General features: G+C 37.9%; 1 protein-coding gene across 4 annotated transcripts in view; it reads right to left on the bottom strand.

Annotated features, from left to right (window-relative positions):
* The window catches only part of PARD3B (par-3 family cell polarity regulator beta), a 1,162,629-nt gene that overhangs the window by 692,240 nt on the left and 444,453 nt on the right, over positions 1-25,936 (bottom strand). For all 4 annotated transcript variants that reach the window (XM_003406115.3, XM_003406117.3, XM_003406114.3 and 1 more), the window contains exon 3: positions 2,979-3,150. In XM_003406115.3, coding sequence (XP_003406163.2) covers positions 2,979-3,150 — 172 coding nt within the window. The remainder of the gene's footprint in view (positions 1-2,978; positions 3,151-25,936) is intronic.

Genomic DNA, 25,936 nt, shown 5'->3' on the forward strand with positions numbered 1-25,936 from the left:
TAAGCTTGTAAACTGATGGGTAATTAAATTTCCCATTTCCTTGAGTGGGTCTTAAGACTTAAAAGGTGAGTAAACCTTCACCAAGTGAGAATTCAGCCCTGCTTCTGCCGCACCAGCCTGATGGAATGAGCCCAGTGTGAAGTAAACCAGTTCCAGTGGTTCTATAGGAGTTCAGTAGGGAACAGAGGTGAAGGGCTGGGGCTGCTGTATCCGGCATTTTAAACGCACCCTGTTACGAGAGATTGCTGGAACATAAACCCTGCTCTTCCCCTGACCACCCTCCCGCCCTTCACCCAAATGGGATCTCAGGGTGGGCCTGACAGCACAACAAGTTCACACTCAGAAGAGTCACTAGCATCACATTTTCTGCCAACCACAGCCATTCATCATGACAGCAAATGCCTAGCCTATGATCACACCATGGGACAGCGGAATGGGTAGAAACTGAAGCTAGTCCCTTTGCTTCCTTCTTTAACTTTGTTTTATTTTTAATCTAAGAGATCCAATAAATATGTTTTTTTCTCCCCTTTTTAAAGCTTCAGATATGAAAATTACTCACTCTGATAGAACCACACGGGTGGGTAAGGGAAGATTTTTCCTCAACCCGCCCTGCCCAAATTCCTCCAGCTCTTCAGAGGAACCACCTGCATCCCTTGCTAATGAGTTTGGACATGGTCCTAGGGGCAATGGGGAGCCATTGGAGGTTGTTAAGCAGGGAGGGAACATAATCAGATTTGTGATTTAGAAAAGCAGCTCTGGCAGCAGCAGGGCTTGGAGAAAGCAGGCACTGCAAAGAAAAGGTCAGTTTGAGGCCTCCACACTAGTCTGATTGATGATAAAGCTCCAGCCTGCTCCAGTATCAGTGGACACAGGGGAGGAAGAATAGACAGAAAGAAAGTAGGGGGAGGGGGAAGAAGGAGGAACTGGAGATGATACTATGGTTTCAGGCCAGAAGACAAAGTTTGCCACCTAAAAGTGACAGATAACTAATCTCATCATTTGACCTATGATCCTAGATGAAAATGGGATTTGTGAGCTGGGATTCATCTAGTATTTTCATGGTTTATATATATATTCACAAAATAACCTGCAGGAAAGTGGTAGCTATGTATTCTTTTACCAATAGTATATGACCAGCAGTGAAGCAAAATAGTTACTAACGCCGTGTCAGCAAGCATTCAAATTCTGGCTCTGTCACATGATAGCAGTGTGATTTCGGGTGAGTTACATAACTTCTCTGTGCCTGTCTTCTCATCTCTTAAATGAGGAGAATAATAAAACCCAACTAATTAAGTATTAGAAGGCTCAAATGAGTTATTACGAGTAACAGATTTGGAGTACTGGGTACCTTGGCAGCACTGCCTTGAGCTCAGTGCCTGAAGTGTCGTCACCATTTCATAAATATTTTTTTATGCCTCTGCTTCTCTGCCTTACCAAAAATCAGTATTGAAGAAATGGAAAGTCCACTTTCAAAGAAGAGGGAACCTCAGCTTACTTTTCTTTCTTCAGTCAACATTACTATATATATTTCTCAAATAGCTCAACAAAAGAAATAATGAAAAGCTGAAAAAAAACTAACTTTTTTCCCTGAGAAGGAAAATAAGAGAAAGGTGAAAACAAACTCCCAGGCAGAGGGGTACCCTGTGGTTCAGTCTTTTGAAGACCGCAGTACTTGCTTATAAATAGAATATTAAAACAAGCAAGAACAATTTCCCCTTTCATATTCCCTTATTGCCTAATTTTCCTCTCATACCATTTGCATAATGGCTAAAAAGGCATCCATTATGCAAATGAACGACAGGGTTGTAAGGCTGGTGAAGCCACAAACCTTGCTGCAGATGAAGAGACGCTGACACAAAGCCCGCCAACATCCGTGTTCCAGTAGACTGCTCCACTAGCTTGGTTTACTAAAGATGGAGGAAAGTCACGAAGACTACAGGTCATTAATTTTCCATTTGGTTTATTTTAGAAGGGGCACTACAGATGCTTTTCAGAAAATTAGTACAAAATATGGATATGTCAATGTAGTGAGACATACAAGTCACTTTACAACATGCATTTTATTTCAAACGGGAAAAACTATTACTATGCACTTTATGATTTTAAGTACATGCTTTGATTTAAAAAAGAATAAGATTCCCTTTGCAAAGTGGAAATAGCTTTTTTGTTTCTAGCTTGGAGAAGTAACCTATAATAGGTGCTTAGAAGAAGTCTCAAAATGCTGTGTATATATTCAACAAGAATAAAAAACTGTTTTAAGTATCAATATACTAGTGGGTTTCCAAACATTTCATGCTGTTAGACTGATATAAATTTATCTCAGAGAGGTATCACCAAAAACTGATGTGTTATTCTTCTTGGAGTTGTAAATTGACTGAAACCGAAGAAGAATGTTTATTTTTTCTTTCTACCAACACCTTCAAAACAAATATAACCAAAAGAAACCTGAAAAAAATTACTGGGTGGTTGTTCTTGTTTGAATAAATCGGCAAGAAAGGATTTCAAAAATGATTTTAAAATGTTTTCTGCAAACACTGAGATATACAGTTTGGGGAGAAAAAGAAGGTGGCTAAGAACAGAAAGTGACCTTTATTTCTAATATGGATTCCTTATAACCCTTAGCTTCTCCCAAATGATTTTCTCAGGGAATTTTTTTTTTTTTTTTAAGTGAGCCTCACAGGATACAGGTGAGCCTCATTATTTAGAGTCAACTTCTCCACTGTGTTACTTCAAGGGCATAAAGCTGAGATTCGCCTTCAGTTCAAGGAAAAACTCCCATCTACTTACCTGTTAGCATCAGCAGCTGCAAAAAGCTATATAAAAAACTAATTTAGAGGAAAAAAAAAAAAGAGAACCTAGATTTTTCTTAAAGAAAGGTATCAATAGGGTAAAAGTCATACATAAAGTATAAGCAATACATAGTCAGCAAGATGATCATTTTCAGCCAGGTGAAAAACATACACTAAATATACAGGTACCTGATTTCAGAGCAGAAGGGGTTACTTCTATTTCCCCACCAACTGGTTTAAAAGCAGCCAGTTGGGCAGCCATTTCCGTCTCAAAAGCATCTGGGCTCTGCCGATCTGCCAGGTTTCCACTGGGGCTCTCAATCTTGTGAAGTGGTTCTTGTTCGTCAAACACAGCAATCAGCTACAAACAAATCCACCAATACTAATTACTTTGTAGGACATGCATATCACACAAACACGGTATTGAGTTGATGTTGATCTTTATGTGGTTTTAAAGAAAACGGCCTCATAAAACTTAAAACTTTAATGTTACTGTGCCACCGTTCTTAACTCTTCAATAACATTATCTAAACTCTAAAATCACTGTGGCTGGGAAATAATTAATGGTTTGTTTATTTTGTCTACTTCTGAAACAGAGAACCAATTCTGGCAAATTCTCTTAAAGGAATGAAATGGCTGCCTCCTCCCCTCACCACCTTCTCCAATATGCATAAAGGGCTTCAATATCTATTTTAAGAGTATTCCCCAAAATGAAAGATGAATATACAAAAGTTGGAACAATAGATGTGCTAGTTATAAGGGGACATTCCTGTCTCAGAGAGCTAAAAAACATCATAACATCCCTAATTATATCTGTCCTTCTGGACATAACCATAAATATGTACATACAGACATTTATAGGCAATATATATATGTGTGCATATATACATATTACTTATTTACATTGTATACATAGATACCCCATATCTGTATATGAATTTTCCTTTTCCTTCATGATTGACTCAGCGTCAACAGTTTTAAATACAATGAATGCTAAGTCCAATGAGGATAAAGATCAGCACTTTTAACCAAATTATTCCCATTGTCATCTCAATTTTATTTCATGAGACCTATGCTTCTTATCATTAATATAAAAACTTTTACTTTTCCATTCTCAAGTCATTGTTTCATAAAAATAAAGGCAAATATGATAAAATATTCAGTAATTGTACCAACACTTCTGTATTAAAAAAAAAATGAGGGCAACGCTCTGACATTGCATTTTTGGCCAGCAGATCCTACCATCATACCATCATAGAGTACCTCAAAATGTCTATCATCAGCTAATATGTAAAAGTTCAAATGTGAGTGCAAAACACAACTCAGGGATCATACCATCAATCTAACAAAGTGTCCTGTGTGCAAATTTGAGATCTGCTAGAAAATCTTTAGATATTTTTCATTCATTAAATAAAACAAACCTACTTATGAATGAAACATTTATTCTGGAAAGGGACACATTCGTAGGGGAAGGAACCTTGTTGGCAATAGTATTAATAACACAAGTGTAAGTATAACCCATAAAAACATCATTAATTCCAAGTTCAATCTTTCAAAAGAAATGAATACAATTAGGGATATGCAAATTGGCTACTGAAAAATAATTTTCATAATTGACTATTCATTTTCAGTATGGAAACTTCTTTAATTGGAAAATCCAACAATTCTCTTACCACAGGAAAGAAATGCTACTCCCAAGATATTATTTTTAATTCTTGAAATTGAGTGTATAACATTTTCTACTTTTAATTGGTAGTACTAATGAACTGATTTGAGATCAGACTTAAATAGATTAATAATGAAAGATTATTCCAGTATAAAAATAATCAGTAGACCTTCATCTTTGTAATCATCTGACCAAAAAAGAAGAGTTTAACACTTTAAATGCTGAAAAGGAAGCAAATCGATTTATTAAACATAGTGGAAATTTCATATTCATCACTGTTTGTGTCATTACAATCTTGATGTTGTATATTGGTAAATTCTAACATATATTAGCTATGTTCATTTAATATGCCAGTCAACCAGGTAAAGGAACTATACTGGTACCTAAACAGAAGAGGGTCAGCTCCTGAATCTATGGTACCCAAACAAAGTCACTGATCCCATCCAGACCAGCTGATAAGAGACTCTCTCCGTTCCATCTTCATCTTAACTTATACAAATAACAGAAACTAAAATTGTTTCAACATTAATAATTCATTTAAATCACATGTGGTAGGTCCCTTTTAACCAGATGACTTAATTTATTATACTACTTATATTACTGAGTAACAGAGGATCTGGCATGCAGTGTTACAGAGATGCATTAACTAATATAAACCACCATGTAAGTCCCTTAACAGAAGGCATGCTGGTTTTCATAAAAAAAAAAAATTTTCATAGTGTTCAGTAATTGTAAACGGCCTTGCTGCCTTTAAACTCATTCAAAAGTACCTTTCCCACTGATATAAAATGGACATAAAAAAAGGAATTTTATTAAAATTTTTTTTTAATGTTTCACCTACAGTAAACTTCTGTGGCATGTGGAAGATTGATCACTAACAAATTAGGGGCTGCAGTAACCTAATCCTATGCAAAATGCACATGGGCAATATTTGATTTGGATGCTTTCTTCTTCTGCTGCCCTTATCCATCTTCTGGTGCCCCTTCTGTTCTCTTTCTGTGATGCCAGTATTCTCATGTCATTCCATGCAGCACTGACATTTCCCAAAGACCCCAGGATCCACCATAACCTGTTCATACAGCCTTTACTTCCAATCAAATTTCTGTCCCCACAGATCTCTGTCAGCATTTAGGAATTTAATCCCTAGATACAAACAGGAAAATCAATCTACAAATACACTATTAATACTCTCATTTGAAAAAAAAAAAAAAAGTCTCAGAGCCCACTTACCTTTCTAGGTCCCAACCCTATTTCTCACTTTTCCTCGAAAACACAACTCCTTGAAGGAGCTGTCTACCCTAGCAGTTCCCAACGTCTCCCCCTTCCTCTTTTACTGAATCCACTCTCGTCAGCTTCTCATCCCTCATCAAGGTCAACAACAATCTCCAGATTGCTAAATTCAAGGTTACTTCTTTGTCCTGATCTTAGAACAGAGTGGATTACTGTCTTCTGCTTGAAATACTTTCTTCACTTGCCTCCCAGGACACCACCCTCTATTGGAGTTTTTGTTAACTCTCTGGTCCTCCATTAGGTTTCCTTTTATTTATTCCTCCTCATCTCCTGGATTCTATCTCCAAAAATATTAAGAGAATATAATTTTGCTTGGGGGATCTCATCTGTTTTATGGCTTACATACGATCTCTATGCCAATAAATCCCAAACTTAAATCTCCAACCCAAACCCTTTTCCTGAACCCCAGGTTCATGTAGTTTACTGCCTAACCTAACATGTCCAAAACTGAGAAACTGATCTTTCAAAACTCTTTCCACAACTTTTTGTATCTCAATTAATGGCAATCTATTCTTCCAGTTGCTCAAACCAAAAATCTTATAGTAACCCTGAGGTCACTTTCTCTATCCCCTCCCCAACACACATTCAATTTGTCAACAATTATCAAAATATAACCAGGTTTTGACCACTTCTCACCACCACTTTGGACCCAGCTAACATAGTAACATACTACAACAATTCCCTGACTGGTCACCTGTTTCCATTCATGCTCCTTTCCAATCTCTTCTCAACACAAAAGCCAGAAAAATCTTGCGAAAACATCAGTCAGATAATGTCTCTTCTCTGACCACCAGTTGCCCTTTAGCCCATTCTGACTCATGGCGACCCCATGTATGTCAGAGCAGAACCGTGCTTCATAAGGTTTTCAGTGGCTGCGATCTTTTGAAAGCAGATCGCCAGGAAGAGGTGCCTATGGCTGAGTTTGAACCACCAACCTTTTGGTTAGTAGCTGAGTGCTTAACCATTTATACCACTCAGGGAGCATGCTGCCTCTGACCAGAACCATGTAATGTCTGCTAACTCACTTTGGGTACACCCATGATGACCTATGTATTCACTGGCTCCAAATTTCATTTTTGGCCTCAGTTTATAACTGTTCTCTCCCTTATTCTCAGGACTCTATCCAGCTACATTATCTTCTTTTCTGCCTCAGTGTCTTAGCATTTACTGTTCTCTCTGCCTGAAAGAGTCTTCCACCAGATGCCCACCAGGCTTGTGTCCTCTATCCTTCAGATCTTTACTCAAATGTCTGGCTTTCCCTATCCACAAGGTCTAAATTACATCTCCCTATACTTCCCTTCCTCTTTTTCTTTATAGAAATGTTGCTCCCTATATGTTACATTTTCTTATATGTCTTATTGTCTGTCTTCCCAACTAGGAGCTAACTAACCAATAAGCAAAGTATATACAGGCTTAAACAAGGTATGCACAGGCTGAATTTTGTTTACTTACTAATCTGTAGTGCACAATTTCACATGGGTTTCACCTCATCTTTGAATAAATAGATGAAATTGTGCACTACAAATCAATACAAAGCACAAATGAATCCGTGCCTACCTTGCTTATTGGGTAATCCATCCCTATCCCCAAACCACTAGAATGTATCCTCCAAGAAAACACTGATTTTTGTCTACTTTGTTGATTACTGTACATGCAACGCTTAGATCAGTGAATATGACATAATTGGTGCTCTATATTTATTGAAAAAATTAGCAAAATATGAGGTAAAACAGACAGTAAAACCTAATGTAGCAACAAAATATCTAGAATTTTCATGTGTTTTTATAATAAACATTCCAATTAAATCTTTTTAAAAAGAGAATGAGTATAAATGACCAATATGTACCCATAAGGTGCTCAAAGCGTCATCATCATTATCGTTGCTTTTGCTTCTGTTACTACAGGGGAGAAATTCCTCATTTTCTATCCAAAATTGGGGGAAACCGAGTCTACCCACATCATGCTCCTAGAGTGGGGATTATGCATCTACTCTTTCTCTTCAGGCACATTTTCAAAAGAGAGAAGCTACTTATTTGGTCTCTGAAATGAGGGAAAGTGTTGCAGCAAGGATGGCAGGCAGATGCAGAGGTGGGCAGGCTTAACAGGGTGGTCTCAGACACCTCCTCACCCCCATTTCTCCCAATAATCAGCTTTAATTTATCTAGTAAGAAGCTTCTCAATGTCTCCCCCAAAGTACCCCGATGACTGAGATGAAAAAACCTCCAGGGCAATTGGAGGCATAGTCCAAATAGCATGCCATAAGCTCAAAATTGGAGCCTTGGGATGGAGTAGGTCAGCAGTTCAAATCCACCAGCTGCTCCTTGGAAACCCTATGGAGCAGTTCTACTCTGTCTGTCCTACAGGGTCACTATGAGTCAGAACTGACTTGACAGCAACTAACAACAAACTCAAAATTGAAGTCCCCAAGTTTATTTAGCAAATTTATGAAAATTTTACATTCTATACTTTACCAGCTTTGTGTGCTTGTGTTAATTTAAAAAAGATTTTCTCTCTAATCACCAATAAAATAAAGGCACCAGGAAGAATGTGTCATTTATGCTTTTCATAGCTCTGTTTGAGAAGTCAAAGTGAAGTGCTTTTCTCAGGAACACACCTGTCTTATAAATTGTTTTTGTAGTGATATGCCATCGAGTTGATTTCAACTCATAACGACCCCATGTCACAGAAGAGAACTGCTCCATAAGGTTTTCTTGGGTATAATTATTCAGGGCAAACCCTGGTGGCATAATGGTTCAGTGCTATGGTTGTTAATAAAAAGGTTGGCAGTTTGAGTCCACCAGGCGCTCCTTGGAAACTCTATGGGGCAGTTCTACTCTGTCCTATAGGGTCACTATGAGTTGGAACTGACTTGACAGCAACGGGTTTGTTTTTTAATCATTAAGGAAGCAGATCCTCACGTCTTTCTCTCACAGAGCTTTCAGTTACCAGCCGAGCGCTTAGCCATTTGCACCAATACATTAATGTGGTATATAGTGATCATTTTCAATAACTAGATCTCAATTACCTTTGCTAACAGTATTTCCAATTCGAAGATTAGATAAGTCCAAGTATCCTCCTCAAGGTATCCCCGCCCTCCTCAAGGGCACCTGGAAGGAACATCTGAAATGAATGAGGTTTCTACTAGAAAACAAACCATCCAGAAAACTTATTTTAAAGGGTATTTTGATCTTTTTCTCATTCTCAACCTTGTCAAGGTCGAAATAATAAAAACGTCAACAACAACAAAAATAAAAGCTCAAAAAGTAGTAAAAGAACTTTGGATAATGGGCAGTATCTCTGAGTCTGAATTACAGACCTGATCAAAACAGCCAAGCGTTCTCCGCAATTTCACACCACCGATAAACCTTCAAGGGATATATTTGTTCTGATACTTGAACGATAAGGCATTACCACCAATATCACTAGTAATGGTGTATGTATGTGTGTACGTGTGCACATGCGCACTGAGGGGTGAATGGGGTGCAGGTGGAATACTAATTTCCTTGATAACATCTCTAACATGCTTAAGTGCCTAGCACAGAGCCTGGTACACAACGGCAGGTTAAATGTTAATTCTTTTTCCTACCATAGCTAATATTCCCTGGCTTCCAGGCTGAGTCCCACTTGACTTGTTTGTCCCTGTTCTGCTTTTACTTTGTTGCTTCTCTTTAATCTCTGCATCACAGGGTTGACAGAAGAACAGAGAAAGTAGAGAGATCAAACACATCAAATAGGTAATTTTTGTTTTTCTCTTACTCTTGCTCTTCATCACAGGAGAACACAGAACCCCTAGACGTGCAGCGCTGCTCTTCCATCTTGCAATACACGGCTTGTGCTGTCTGTTCTGTTGCTACCTCAGCTAGAGGCAACGTAACAATCCCTTTTGCTTCTACGCTGACAAGTAAATATTTTTAACAATAACTACCACAAAGTGCATTTATTTCAGGATCCCTCAATATGCATGATGTGGGTTACTTTCTTTTCAAGCTAGAGCATTCTGTCACTTTTATAGCCAGAGTTTTTGTTTGTTTATAATCTGATGCTCTTATTTTTAGCCTATATGAGGATGAAGAAGGACAATCCAAATGTCCATAGAACCTAATAAACTATACTTACAAAAGTATCATTCTGGATTCATAATTACACTGAGAAATATGAGGTTCTATTTTAATTACACATCAAGTGAACTAATGTACTACTAAGAAAGTCTTATTTGCCATATTGGCTTCTTTGGGTTAAATTGTTAAACTTAACAATGTATTATAATTTTTTTACTGTTTTGTACACATTCTATGTTACCAACAAGCAGGTAGTAAAATTAAAAGACAAAACAAAAAAAAAATAGTATCTCACAAAATAAAATTGGAATCATTTGTCTCAAATCTTAATAAACACAATTAAATCTAAGTAAGACTGTGAAATTACAACAATTTCACAAGTAGAGGAAAACACATTATCGCCTTTGGGAACAGAGTGAAACACTGCAGAATTTCACTTAAGTGCACGCATCTGCTTGTAACTAAATAACAATCGGCTTTGTGAGCTAATTTTATGCCACTTTAAAAAAAGGTTTCAAAATAGGTTCTCTTCCTTCACTGGATCTTTGACAGCTAGCTAGAGGTTTAATCCGGATTTTAAAAATTAGCAGACTCACATTAGCATCTTCGTCAGATGCTAGCATCAGATCTAGCATCTTCATAGCAAGTAGGTAAAAGCTCTGATTCTCAGTTCAACTGACGTTCCGTAATAAGATAAAACCAATTTTCATTTCCTCCTCAAACTAAAAATCCCTAATAAGGACCTTTATAAACCTTACAACTTTCAGCTTCATTCTAAAGAAAAAAACATGACTTAGTATTCAATTCTACTAAGAACTCTATTTAGCCCCATCACATTTAAAGAGGCAGCTGCCTAAATTGCCTCGTTATAACAAACAAAAAATATCTGTTTAAAAAAATCCATTCAGATTTCAGCCAAAAATATTTCTACCTCCTTTAATTATGTGGTAGGTTCCTGAGAAGCCAAATATATATTAAACACATTTTATATGGAATCACATTTTTCCTCTGACTGATTTAAATTAAAATTTCCAAGATTAGGCATTACTACTTGACAAATTTGAGAGAATCTAGGGTTGTTTTTGTTACATTCTTTACTTAGTAACGACAGCTCACCATTTATTAAACGGCATTCATAACTCATCCCTAATGTATACAAGGGAAGCCTGGGGAGACCTTTCCTCTGGGTCCTTCACCACTCATAGCTGTAGCGGGGCACAGAGGCCTATAGGGGTCAGATGGCTGCCACAAAGTCCTCATTCTAGGGGGCCCTGAAGGGCAGCAATAGTAAAAGCAAACAAATGCTGAAGCAGAGGGAAGGTTGAGCATTGTCAGAGTAACACAAGTTTCTGAAACTTTAGAAACTCAATATACCTGCCTTGTCAGTCATAATATTCTTCCTGCCCCTAAATTGCATATATTAAAAGCAACAGACATTCAAGCAAGTGCAAGATGGAGATACTTGGGTTAAATTGTTTGGAAAACTCTTAAAGATGATCCCAATCCACTGCATAGCTTTGTCTGCCATTTACACAGCATATTTATCACTAGATGGCTCCTCAGTTCTTATTCAATTACAAGGGGCTGGGAAGGTCTTGGGAGGGTGCATATTATTGGAAACAGACACAAAGCAATTTGGGATGTTTTAAAATGCACAGGCGCATGGCACAAACACAAATTACTTTCTTCAAGTTATAAATTACACACATCTAATGTGCATTTTAAAAAGAATATTCTATTTGGAGCACCTATATCCAATATTAGAAACCCTGGTGACATAGTGGTTAAGAGTTACAGCTACTAACCAGAAGGTCAGCAGTTCAAAGCTACCAGGCACTCCTCGGAAACCCTACGGGGAATTCTACTCTGTACTCTAGGGTCACTACGGGTCGGAATCTACTCGACAGCAGCAGGTTGTACCTAATATTAGATGACATAAAGCAGCATAAGAGAATATATTTTTTAAATTATAAAGCACTACTTACATTTATAAGAAGACCTGGTAGCACGACGGTTAAGTACTCGGCTGCTAACTGAAAGGTTGGCATTAGAACCCACCCAGCGGTTCTATGGGAGAAAGCCCTGGCAATTTGTCCCTGTAAAGATTACAGCCTAGAAAATCCTGTGGGGCAGTTCTACTCTGTCACAAGGGCTCTCCATGAATCCAATTCAGCCTGAAGGCAACTAACACCACCACCACCTACATTTATAATCCTTGTAATATCTACACTCAATGTTATTTAACAGGCTCAGTTTTATTTTTCTATTTCTCAATGTCTATTCTCTAATGAAACCAATGCTAAAATTGCCTCAGAAATGCCCTGGCTGGAAATCTCGAAACCAAACCACAGTGCTGCCACACCCACCCAGGGGATATGTTGATAGATCCTTGAAGGCAACAGTTTACTGGAACCTAAGGGTGATTTCTCTCGGCAAGGATTATCCCCATCACAACTATATGTAGCTCTGCCTTGGCCAGACCCTCCTGACTGCAGGAGCACATTCAAGGGCCTCAGTTGGCTTCCAGCTGCCAGGCTGCCCGATATTTACCCACAACACTATTGCCAAGTGGTCTTTCCAAAATACAGATCTGATCATGGTCTTGCTCCAGCTTACAATCATTATATTCTTGTAACTTTCAAAATAAACTCAATCTCCCACACTGGGCCCTTTGCCAGGCTCTCCAGCGATGCTGCACCATCACCTGTCGCAAGGCACGAACCTTTGGTTTAACTGTCTCTCTTCACAAATAAACCATAAGCTACCTGAAATCAAGGATCGCACACACACATATACGTAGGTACACACACACACACACATTTAACAAATACTTACACAGCCCCTTACTATGTGCCAGGAACTGTTCTAAGTGCTAATATTTTATTTCATACTCACAAGAAACCCTATGAGATAAATACTATTATCCCCATTTTATAGATGAGAGAACTGAGGTACAAGAGACTTTATATTCTAAGCTCCTAGTATAATGCTTGGCACATAGAGGGGGGTCAGGTAAAAGAGCAATCTAAGTTTTCTGCTATACCCCAAAGGGAGAGCAAAGCCTCTGTTATATGATGTCTACACTTTTATGTGGCTCCTATCTCCCTGTGCCCTGATTTTCCATCCAATTAGAAATAAATGTTACCTCTATTACTCCTAGACACAGCAAAATAGCTTCTGTCCTACCCTTAAGGTTCAGTTCAAAATAGAGTTTATGATTTCTGCATTTGAAATCTACTTAGTAAATTCTGATCCCAACCCTGCTTCCTGGTGGGCTATATCTATGTATTTGATTCTCTTCCAGAAGAACTCTTTTGAAGTTGTAAACTAATTTGTACATTAACATACGTAGTTTTGAAACAAACACAGTAAACAGCACTCTCCATTGCATCTGACTGCTAGAAGAACCCTGCTTATTTGTACTAATGACTGCAATCCAGGGTGTATTGCTTAATTTTGTGGATTAATGAGTAAGCAATCAAATGTGATTTTAAGTCATGAATATAACAAACATACTATTCATTTATTTTGACAAGTATTTTAATGTATGAGACTTGGCTACAAATAGAGCAGCCTATTCTGTAAAAGAAAAAGGAAAAAAAAAAAAAACCTTTCTACTTTTAAAACAATCCAACAGCTCACACATAATAAACCTCTACAGAGAATGATGACAAAGTCACCACCTTCTAAAGACATATAAAGAATTCATAGATTGAGAGAAAAAACAATGGGATCTTACTACATCATTAACATTTTCAAAGAGAATGCCTTTTGCTTTCTTGCACTGTATCTCCAGGTTTTGCAAAACACACAGAACACTAACTAAAATAGGTCAGTACAGGCCTGAGGCAGGTGCAGTGGGCACACCTGTCCCCTGGCCTGTCACCTTGGCAGCCTAAAACACTAGTTTCAGGCAGCTTCACGTGTCCCTGAGGTCGCCTCCTATTCCTGGTCCTACATACCCCAAGGCCAGGTAAAGCAGTGAGCAGACTACAAATATGGGGAAGGTCACAACTCCTTCAAAATTAGCTGATTAATTGGTACCATGTTTTATCAGACTGGTTAGGGAACAGACTTTTTAGCATGGACACATTTAACAAATCGGCCTGAGTGCTGGCTGATTGACCTTGTGACAGGTCCGCTGATGTTCTACCTTCTCCAGCATTTCATGACAGCTGAGCAACTGGTGGAGACTATAGAAAGGTCAGCCTGCAGCCTGACTGATGGATGAGGAACCACTTCTCTTAAATATTCCATTTAGACTCAAGTCTTCCTTGTCATGGGTGACAAGGCTTCAAAGCCGATATTTAAAAAAATTAACAGTGCAACTGCAGGTGGGTTTGGCTGCTGAACTCCCTCTATCTGACTGGTAGAGCTAACCTTTTCTTTTAGCTTCTAATTGCTCTACATATTCTTAACTAGTGATAATGTGGCTAACCCTGCTGGGATGGGTGTTGACTTTGGGAGCATCTAAATGTCAAGATTTGTAATTATGATTGTGGGTGTATTAAACTCACATAGAATGATGCCTCGTTAATTGGGGCCTGAAGACAAGCAACCTGGGGTCCTTGCTCCTTCCACACAGTCACAGTTAGTGTGTCACCTCTTCAAGGAGTACACGTAGTCCCTGACTTATGATGTATTCCAGTAATAAAAAACCACCTTTATGGCTGTTTTTGGATTTTTTTTTTTTTGTACATCTTATTGTTGGTACTATGTACTATTGCATAATTTGCTAATGTTATCATTCTCATATGTTCACTCGTAGATGTTCGAAGATTGGATTTATAAAGATACTAATAACAAAAGGCAATAATAATGGGAAAAAAAGAGGTGTTCGGTATTCAATTTACGTCAGAACTGACTTATGATGGAGTCGTTGGAACAGAACCCCACAGTAAGTTGGGGACTGCCTGCAGCTGATTCTTAGGTCTATTTCTAATGGTAGAAAGATGGGCTTTGCCTTTTCTGCTAAATATGCTTTAGACTTTTGAAATTTAGCTGTAAATTTGCAAGTTTGGCACAAAGACCTTCCTAAAGCATCAAAATATATTTTATGCACATAGAAACTATGATTTCTTTCTGAACTAAAAATTAATACACATTCACTATGTGGCAAAAAATAGAATACAGGTTTTGAAATTAGGACCCAAAAATCCAGGTTGCTGTGACCATCAGCAATATTGGCTTTCTAAAGCTAGTCCTTAGAAACCCCTACTGGTATAGTGGTTAAGAGCTACAGCTGCCAACCAAAAGGTCGGCAGTTAAAATCCAGTAGGTGCTCCTTGGAAACTCTATGGGGCAGTTCTACTCTGTCCTATCGGGTCACTATGAGTCACAATTGACTCAATGGCAATGGATTTTTTAAAGCCAGTCCTTACACTGATATTTCCAAACCCAATGGCTGCTTTTGGACCTTTGCACTATAGGCTTTTATATTTTCCATGCAAAAATAAAATGTGGGTGCAAGAATATGCAGAGATCCCAAATTTCCCCAATTTCCTCAATCAAATTGTATGTGAGGTGTGTGCTTGTATGTTAGAGAGACAGAGACAGAAATAGAGGGAGAGACAGAGAGAGGAAGGGGACAAAAAAAGCTTCAATAAGCATGCCCATATGGAGGCTTGGGAAAACACACAATAGTAAAGAAGATATTCAAAACCACTGAAATCCCAGAAAAATGACTATTAAATCTTTTCTTCCAGTCTCCTTTTATATATACATATGTGTGTGTGTGTGAAGGAGCCCTGGTGGTGCAGTGGTTAAGTGCTCGGCTGCTAACCAAAAGGTCAGCGGTTGGAACTCACTAGCCACTCCACAAGATAAAGATGTGGAAGTCTGCTTCTGTAAAAATTTACAGCCCTGGAAACCCTATGAGGCAGTTCAAAATTGTCCTACAGGGTCACTATAACTCGATGGCAACAGGTTTCATTTTTCTTTTTGGTTATGTGTGTGTGTATATATATATATACACACGTACATACGTACGTGTGTGTGTGTGTATACATATATATGGAGCCCTAGTGGCGCAGTGGTTAAGAGCTCAGCTGCTAACCAAAAGGTTGGCAGTTCAAATCTACCAGCTCTTTGGAAACCCTATGAGACAGTTCTACACTGTCCTATAGCATCACTATGAGTTGGAACTGACTTGACAGCAACAGGTTTTTTTTTTTTTTTTTTTGGTGTATGTATGTGTATTTATGGATATTATCCTATCACTGACAGCGCTGTACTTCAGGATAAATCTTGAAATGTTCTTTTTGACGATGAATGCAACACCATTCCTCTTCAAATTGTCATTCCCAGCACAGTAGAATATACGATTGTCCAATTCAAAATGGCCAATACCAGTCCATTTCAGTTCACTAATGCCTAGGATATTGATGTTTATACGTTCCATTTCGTTTTTGATGATTTACAATTTTCCTAGATTCGTACTTCGTACATTCCAGGTTCCGATTATTAATGGATGTTTGCTTCTGTGTCTTCTCATTTTGAGTCATGCCACATCCGCAGATGAAGGTCCCGAAAGCTTTACTCCATGTCATTAAGGTTGACTCCACTTTGAGGAGGCAGTTCTTCCCCAGATTTGAGTGCCTTCCAACCTGCGGGGCTCATCTTCCAGCACTATATCAGACAATGTTCTGCTGCTATTCATAAGGTTTTCACTGGCTAATGTTTTTCAGAAGTAGACTGCCGGGGTGTTCTTCCTAGTCTGTCTTAGTCTGGAAGCTCAGCCGAAATCTGTCCTCCATACGTGACCCTACGGGTATCTGAATACCGGCAGCATAGCTTCCAGCATCACAGCAACACACGAGACCCCACAGTAGGACACACTGACAGACATGTGGGGGAATGGGGCATCAGGATTGGAAAGAAGACTCATTAACAACCTCTGTTATGCAGATGACACAACCTTGCTTGCTCAAAGTGAAAAGGACTTGAAGCACTTACTAATGAAGATCAAAGACCACAGCCTTCAGTATGGATTGCATCTCAACATAAAGAAAACAAAAATCCTCACAACTGGACCAATAAGCAACATCCTGATAAACATAGAAATGATTGAAGTTGTCAAGGATCTCATTTTACTTGTATCCACAATCAACAGCCACGGAAGCAGCAGTCTAGAAATCAGACAACGCACTGCACTGGGTAAATCTGCTGCAAAGAGGTCACCTTGAAGACTAAGGTACATCTGACCCAAGCCATGGTATTTTCAATCACACCATATGCATGTGAAAGCTGGACAATGAATAAGGAAGACCGAAGAAGAATTAACACCTTCAAATTGTGGTGTTGGCGAAGAATATTGAATATATTATGGACTGCCAAAAGAATGAACAAATCTGTCTTGGAAGAAGTACAACCAGAATGCTCCTTAGAAGCAAAGATGGAGAGACTGCGTCTTACATACTTTGGACATGTTGTCAGGAGGAATCAGTGCCTGGAGAAGGACATCATGCTTGGCAGAGTACAGGGTCAGCCCAAAAGAGGAAGACCCTCAATGAGGTGGACTGACACAGTGGCTGCAACAATAAGCTCAAGCATAACAACGATTGAGGATGGTGCAGGACCAGACTGTGTTTTGTTCTGTTGTGCACAGGGTTGCTATGAGTCGGAACTGACTCTATGGCACCTAACAACAACAACATGTGTATGTATGTGCATACATGTATATGTATGTATATACCCAGAAAAACCCGTCACCTAACAACAACATGTGTATGTATGTGCATACATGTATATGTATATACCCAGAAAAATAAATGTTTACATATATAAAACAATACTACATGCTATATATACACATATATATAAATATAAAACATTACTACATACAGCATAGTGCACAATTTATTTTCTGATATTTTCAATTAGGATTTTATTATTTGCATTTTTTTCTAACTCTAATCTGTAAAAAGAAGAAGAAATTTCATGACTGAATCATATTCCATAATATATTAACCATATCCTAAATAATCTAGGTATTCTCCCATTCTGGATGCATGAAAGTACAATTATCTTTGCATAGTTTCAATACTAAGTAGCATCATTCTTTTAATCTTGCTAATTTTACAGATAAAAGTATACCCTACTGTAGAAAGTGCAATTATTTGATCACTAAACTTACTGAAATTTTTATTTCTTCAGTTCATTTATACTCTTTGTCCTCATTTTCCATTGTGCTTTCAGTGTTTCTTATCAACATGTATAAACAATTTTATGTTAAATATATTAAATATGCCATTTTGTTTTGTAAATGTATTTTCTGCCAGTTTACCTTTCAATTTTGTTCATAATGTAAAATTTTTCCTTCCGTCGTATTCCATTCACTTAAAATCCTCTATTAAATCTTCAAAGCTCCGTTGTAAATAGGCACTCACCTGGAACCAGTAACATTTATGGTGGGCAAGTAGTAATGTTGGTTTCATTTAATTTACTACTTTGATATTCCCTTAAGAGAGAGCAGGTGGGAAACGTTTTGATAGAACGGCCTTGGATTTTGAATCATACATTTATATTATAAATAGTACAGATGGATTAAGTGCTATTATGATAAAGAAATTCACAAATAAAATTCTACTATTTCAACTGACTGCCTAATCCAAGTGTCTAATTATAATTATTTTCTATAAAATGCTTACATTGAAATGCCACAAATCAATCCATTATTAAAATGGGGAAAATATGTTCACAAACTTCATTCCAAAAAAAAGGAAAGTAAACCAAAAAAAAAAAAAAAAAAACTTCCATGTGTTTGAAGACTGTAAGATTCCATTATTTTTTTCCTCTGAGAAAAGTAAATGTAGCTCTTTTAAACTTTTGACACGCTCTACTCTCAGTCATCAATCGCCTTTCTTGCTTTCCTGTAAACTGTCTCCCCATCCTTCAAATTCTCAAGGATTAAAAAACTCCAGGAAGGATCTATTGACATAACAGATTTAAAAAAAAAAAAAAGTGTCTGTGTGTCCTTAACTCTGGCCCAAGTCCTCTTTGTATCGTTTAACCGCTATAGTTGCCGTGGCTCAGCTTACCTATTACACTGATGACTTTTGGATTTCTAGACACATTTCTCTTTTAGCAAAATGCCTTTGCTTATTTTATCCAATGTGACCTACCAACTAAATCCACTTTCACATGAATTTCAAACTTAAAATGTTATTTGTTTCCCGCAACATGTAGATAACAGATGGGGGTACCTCCAAAAGAACTAGGGAACATGAATTCTCTCAGAGAGTTAACCTATGAAATAAATAAAAGCATCATGGTCTGATTTAAAGCACACAAAGTCAACTTAAAAAGATCAGCCCAGAGAAATATTTAGACAACTATATAAATAGGTGTGCCGATGAGACAAGGGATTCCAGTTGACTATGAGTCTGCTTTGACTCATGATGGCCCCATGTGTGTCAGACTAGAACTGTGTTCCACAGGGGTTTTCAGTGGCTTTTTTTTTTTTCCCAGAAATAGATCTTCAAGCTTTTTTCAGAGAAGCCCCTACGTGGATTTGAATTGCCAACCTTTTGGTTAGCAGTGAGCGCATTAATCGTTTGCGCCACCCAGGGACTTTAGATGACGGATGTTGTTGTTGTGGCAGTTCAGCCAATTCCACCTCATAGTGGCACTGTAGGACAGAATAAAACTGCCCCACAGGTTTATCCAGGCTGAAATCTTTATGGGAGCAGGTCTTCTCTCCCATGGAGCCACTGGGGGGTTCGAACCACCAATCTTTAAGTTAACAGTTGAATTGCTTAACCATTGCACCTCTAGGGCTCCTTCTTTATTCCCCAGCCCCTTCAAAAGAAAACAAAAACCCTTGCATCTGCTTTTACTTTTTTCTAGAATCCTTTGTGGTTGAGAATTCAGATTCTGGAACCAGATTGTCTAAGTTCAAATTCTGGTTCAAACCACACCATAAATGTAAGGGAGTTACTTAGGTTCTCTTGTCTTCAATTTCCTCATCTATGCAATAAGGATAGCAACTAATGTTTATGGATGGTTTACCATGTTCAAGGCACAGAGTATCAGGATGTATTATCTCACTTATTCCTATTTCTAAAAACAGCCCTAGGACATAGTTACTATTGATGTCTCCAAAATCAGGGCACTGAGAGATTTTACATGGCCAGTAAGTGATAAAGCCAGGATTACATGCTGTACCCACCTCTCAACTTCTATTACAAGAGACATGACCCAGCCAAGTGCCTGGAACAACAAAAATGATCCTTAAATGCTACTCCTCCTAAAAAAAACTAGCTATTATCAAAATCATCATCACAACCATTTTTATTATTGATAGAAAGTCCTATTCATCCTTTAAGACCCAATCATTGTGTATACTGGACAATGTCTGATGTCTAGAAATTGTTTAATAAGTGTGATTTGAATGAATAAATTTACCCCGTGATAGTCCAATAAGAAATACACAAAGTCAATTAAAAAGACCAAGTATCTCCCAGCCTGGAGGAATATTTGACAGAATACTTACCTAAACAGGATAGACTTGATTTATGAAACTCAAATAGGTTAACAACTGAAAAATGTAAACACTTCCATATAACGTGTACAACATATACATTAAATTAGAATAATGTTATTAGTAGATCAGCATGTGAAGTGGTAAGCATCACACAAAAAAATTAAAGCAAAACACAGATACAGGTGGAAAAAAAGAAGCCTAATTAGATCATTAAGATTGGAGGAAGACTAATTAACAACCTGTGATACGCAGATAAAGCAACCTTGTTTGCTGAAAGCAAAGAGAACTGGAAACACTGAGGAAGATCAAAGACTACAGCCTTCAGTATGGATTACAGCTCAACATAAAGAAACAAAAATCCTCACAACTGGACCAATGAGCAACATCATGATAAATGGAGAAAATATTAAAGTTGTCAAGGATTTCATTTTACTTGGATCAACAGTCAACGCCCATGGAAGCCACAGTCGAGAAATCAAAAGAAGTATTGCATTGGGCAAATCTGCTACAAAAGACCTCTTTAAAGTGTTAAAAAGTAATGCTGTCACTTTGAGAACTAAGGTGCACCTGACCCAAGCCATGGTTATTTTCAATCACCTCATAAGCACGTGAAAGCTAGACAATGAATAAGGAAGACTGAAGAAGAGCTGATGCCTTTGAATTATGATGTGGTGAAGAATACTGGATATACCATGGACTGCCAGAAGAACAAATGTGTCTTAGGAAAAGTATAAACAGAATGCTTCTTAGAAGCAAGGATGATGAGACTTCGTCTCACATACTTTGGATGTGTTATCAGGAGGGCCCAGTCCCTGGAGAAGGAACAACATGCTTGGTAAAGTGGACGGTGAGCAAAAGAAAGGAAGACCATCAATGAGATGGATTAACACAGTGGCTGCAAAGATGGGCACCTAACAACAACAACATATTTGATACCAAGAAATTTTACCCGTGGGGTATTAATATTAAAACAGAGAAATAATTCCCACTGACATAGAAATACTACATAGTCTGTTGACAAGACAGAGCTCCAAATATAAACTCTTCTCAAAATTGTTTCATCTTTGGTTTAAATGGTAGTTAAAATGCTTGTCATTCTGTAGTATTCTTTCATCCAAGTTTCATGACAGGAAATGCTGTGTAGCATTTTCTCAGAAAGTACTCTAGAAAGCTGGTACAGTTAATCAACTTTAGAAACTCTCCATTCCTATAATTTATTTTGTTTTTATAGGAAAAAAGACTTGGAAAGGTTCCTGTGAGACATGGAAAAGTACCAAGATCTGTCAAGGATAAACATGTTTTCTTCCTCAAGCCCTTTAAGTCAGTGAAAATGGTTTCAAGTAATGAATCACCAAAGGAAAAAGCCCTATTTTTATTGGGCTAAAATTAATAATTCCTATGAATCAAGAGGACAAATGGAAAGTGGATGCAGGCAACCAATTGGAGAAGGCCTGATATTGCACTTAGAAAGCCCCACCACATAAATATACTGGAGTATTGGAGAAGAGCCTGATGAGACAACAGAATCCATTTTTTTTTTTTTTTTTCTTCAATGTCATGTTCAGGCTCTGTGTGCTGGGGAAAAAATTTTGTTTTAAATGTGTTCATCACTGGGAGCTTTTTGGCAAAGCTGAGCTCTTTTATCCAGTTAAATCCTAAAGGAAATCTCAAGTAGGCACATAATGTAACATGCAAATTTTTCTTAACTAGTGTGGCTAAACTTAATAAATGTGAGTCAAATATCACACATCTCTAACATCTTGCTACTAAGGTAAAGGGGAAAAACACCATTTATGTATAGCTGCCAAATACTGTATTTGCACAAATTTAATAAACAGCACCATTTTCCCTACCTCTGAAAATTTATGTTGGTCTTTGGACAGGTCCGGCTGCCTTTTTAAATCTAGTGGTCTGTGACCATAGAGGGCTTTAGCTAAAGGGAAAATGACTCCATAAATCCTCAGTGGCGGCCTTGCTTTAAATCATAGTTTGAAGGTTTCCTGAACTATATGAAAAGCCTTTGAACAAGAAAAATCAACACATGCCAACACATATGTATTGGAAGTTATCCTATTTTACAACAGAGGGCATTCCTCAATACTTAGAAACAATGCTCACATATAGTAAGATATAGACTGGGCTGTACCTGTAGAGACCTGCTACCTAATAAAGACATTTGGTTCCACTGGATCATGAAGGGCATTGGTGTAGATAGTAGATTTTTGTATTATATATAAAACATATAATTATGATATTTATGCTCTTCATATTTTACAAAACAATAGACCTATCCATTCTAATGACACTGGAAAGCAAAATATACTGGGTTACTTTTGATTCAGAGGACAACATGCCACTTTTCTTTTCATGGTGCTGTTGTGAGCTGTGTCATGTCAGCTCTCAACACATGGTGACCTCATGCACAATGGAACAAAATGCTGTCCAGTCCTGTGCCATCCCCATGATCAGTTGTGGATAGGACCATTGTGGTCCATAGGATTTTCACTGGCTGGTTACTTTAGGGAGTCCTGGTGATGCAGTGGTTAAGGTTTTGGCTGCTAACCAAAAGGCTGGCAGTTAGAATCCACCAGCCATTCCTTGGAAACCCTATGGGGCAGCTCTGCTCTGTCCTATAGGGTCGCTATGAGTTGGGACTGACTTGACAGCAATGGGTCTTTTTTGTGTTATATTAGACCACTCTAAATTGGAAACGGTGTTATTCCATGACCTCTTAAGCTTACCTGGTAGGCAAAAATGCATGAAAAGAAACTTAAGATTATACATTAGTCATCTATTCTAATAAAATAACTGAGGTCTGGAAAAATCTAATGAATTTTCCAAAGTCATGCAGCTAGTTAATAGATGAACAAAAAAGAGAACTTAGCGAAGGATTTACAGCTTTTAAAAAATTGAATTTGCATGCCTTTAGATAGTTCTTGAGTTTCTACACACCACAGTTCCCACCATTCTGGCTTGGCCTATACCCAACAAACTTTACTCCATTACTAATTTGCCTATCCCCTGAAGGCATTTGAGACCTTCTGAGCAAGTGTCCGACTAGAATATATAGGGGTTTTTCCACTCTATGCTTCTTCAGTGAATAAAGTACAGGTGACAAATTTGAAATAAGAATCAAAACTTCTCACAAAGACTGTGAGTAAATTCATTAATATTTGCAAAATAATTGATGATCTTTATCGATTATAGTTTTTAACAACTGCTTGACATCACTAGCAAAATACACACACAGAGCAATGCTTCCTTACTCAGAGGTCAACCAACTAGCAAAGTCAACCCTACAGAACAAAGTCTCAGATCCAGAAGCAGAATTGTCTCCACGGTGACTTTTACTATTAGGTACAACTGTTAAGATGGTCAATTATGGAATCTCCAGGCTGGAGTTGATTAACAGAAAAAATAGTGGACTTCCTATTCGAAACATGGAAAGTGAAGGTGAAGCCAAGCAGAAAGGAAAAAGAGCAAAGCTCAGAAGCCAATGTAGAATTGAAGTGTGCATCCCAATTCTGATTGCATGTAAGTAAATTTTTTTTTATAGAGTCTCATTCAGTAAGAAAAGGTTAAATTATGTTCAATAGCCCCTGAATGAGAACTTAGGTAAAAGATATCAATTCCAAACCCAAGGAATATTTTTTTGAGAACTTATAACATGTCAAGTACTGTGTTAAGAACTGAGGACATAGCTCGCACTCTCAAAAATCTATCAATTTAGGAGTAGAAAGGGAAGACGAATATGCAAGTCAGTATAAAGCCCTGTAGCATGTGAAGAAACAGCAGAAGGAACAAAATGCTATAGCAGTAAAAAAGGATGATGATGAAAAAAATGCTGTTTGTTTGCAGGGTGGTGAGGCTGCTGGGGAATGACATTTCAGCTGGGCCTTAATTAGCATGATTTCACAGGACAACAGGATCAGGGAGCCCTTCAAGGCAGAAGGAACAACTAGCGCAAAGACATGGGAACAGGAAATTGCAAATCCACTATTTGTGAAATGCCAACCAAATAGTTTGATGTGTTTGGAACATAGGTCCCTGGAGGTTGAGAGGAAAAGAAATAGAGGAACTAAGGCTGGAATGAAAGGTTAGAGACAGATTGTAAAGGACCTTGAATGTCTTGTCCAAGGATGTATTTCCTTAGATGTATGCTTGCGTCCACTACTTCATTTCTAACAAAAACCCTATGAAGAAAGCCACCTTAATATCTTTTCTAAAATAAAAACTAGATATAAACAGACACATTCTATGAAATACCTCCCACATTACCCCCATTCCAGCAAACTCCCATCAAAAGATCAAACAATTTGAGCACTTGAAGGAAATAATTTGAGTTATCTGAAAAATGTACTTTTTTTTTTTTTCTCACTAGCAAACATTCTTGGACAACTGAAGCGTTACTCCAAGTGGGGTGTGTATAAGTGAGAGAGAGGGAGAGAGCATGTGTGTGAGTGAGTGAGTGTGTGTGTGGTGTGGAAGGAAGAGTGGAAATGGATAGGAAGTCTTCATCCAGTAACATCAGGTACAATTATAATAAAATCACTTTATTAGCAACTGAAAAAGCAGATCTTTCAAAAATAAAGCTTTCCTAAATTTAGAAAGTTCCTTATTATTTTTAAGTTTATCATAACTTTTTGTGAAATATCAGTATTGGATTAAAATGCTGAATTATAAAAATATAAAATTATAAAAGGGCTGATTACGATGGGATGGTTAGCCACTTTGCTTGGCTTGCCTGCCTGAAGACCACCAAGCTACATGAGAGTCCTTCCCTCCAACAGCAGTCTTCACAAAGGCATGGCGATGGCTGTGGCAGCTTTTATGCCTGGGCGAGGCCAGTGAGGGGAAACTGGCAGCTGGCAGGGGAGCTTGATGGATTGCTATTGACTGAAGGGCACATGTCCTTGCCCTCTCAGGTATGCTAGAGGGAGCTGGGAGACAGGAGCCATGGACGAGAGACCCCCCCAGAGTGCTGTCCTACCCTCCACAGCCCAGCTCTCTCTCTGCCCTGGAGGTTCCCGTGGAGGCCCCAAGCCACTGGAGTGGCCTGATTTCAGGGACCACTTTAAAAATGCACCCTGCTTTCTCCTTTTTCCTATCTACATTTTATTACAGGCCTAACTTTTTAAAAAGTCAAGTGGTTTGGATTTTGCTGCTATTGCTGTTTTGCTTGTTTGAGTGTACTTTATTCTGAATTTGTGCCAACTGTGTCATTCACTCTGTTGTGTTCAGATTATCTTCTCCTTTCTCACCTTTTTTAAATCTGAGTTTATAAAAGTACTCAACTGTTCTTAGCTTACTTGCCTTTTAATGATATCATTTTTTATTGTTTAACTTCCTTTTCCATTTTTATTAATTTATTACTAACACTCTTTAAAATTACCTTAAATTTTTTACTCTCTGGGCTTTAATGTTTTTCTTTTCCTTCTCTAATCTTAATTTTCTGGCGTTATATTTAACTTTGAGACCTCAGTATTCTTGGCAGAAAGAGGGACAACCCATGGATGACCAGGAAGGGGGGAGGACTGCTTTTTCTATTTGCCACAAGCAGCTTCTTTTACTGTTCTTAATTGGTCTCCTAAATACTTCTAGTAATGTTGAGTCCAATAAAATAAAATTCATACTGTGTAACTCATGATAA

Source organism: Loxodonta africana, chromosome 6 (assembly GCF_030014295.1).
Source record: "Loxodonta africana isolate mLoxAfr1 chromosome 6, mLoxAfr1.hap2, whole genome shotgun sequence".
NCBI lineage: Eukaryota > Metazoa > Chordata > Mammalia > Proboscidea > Elephantidae > Loxodonta > Loxodonta africana.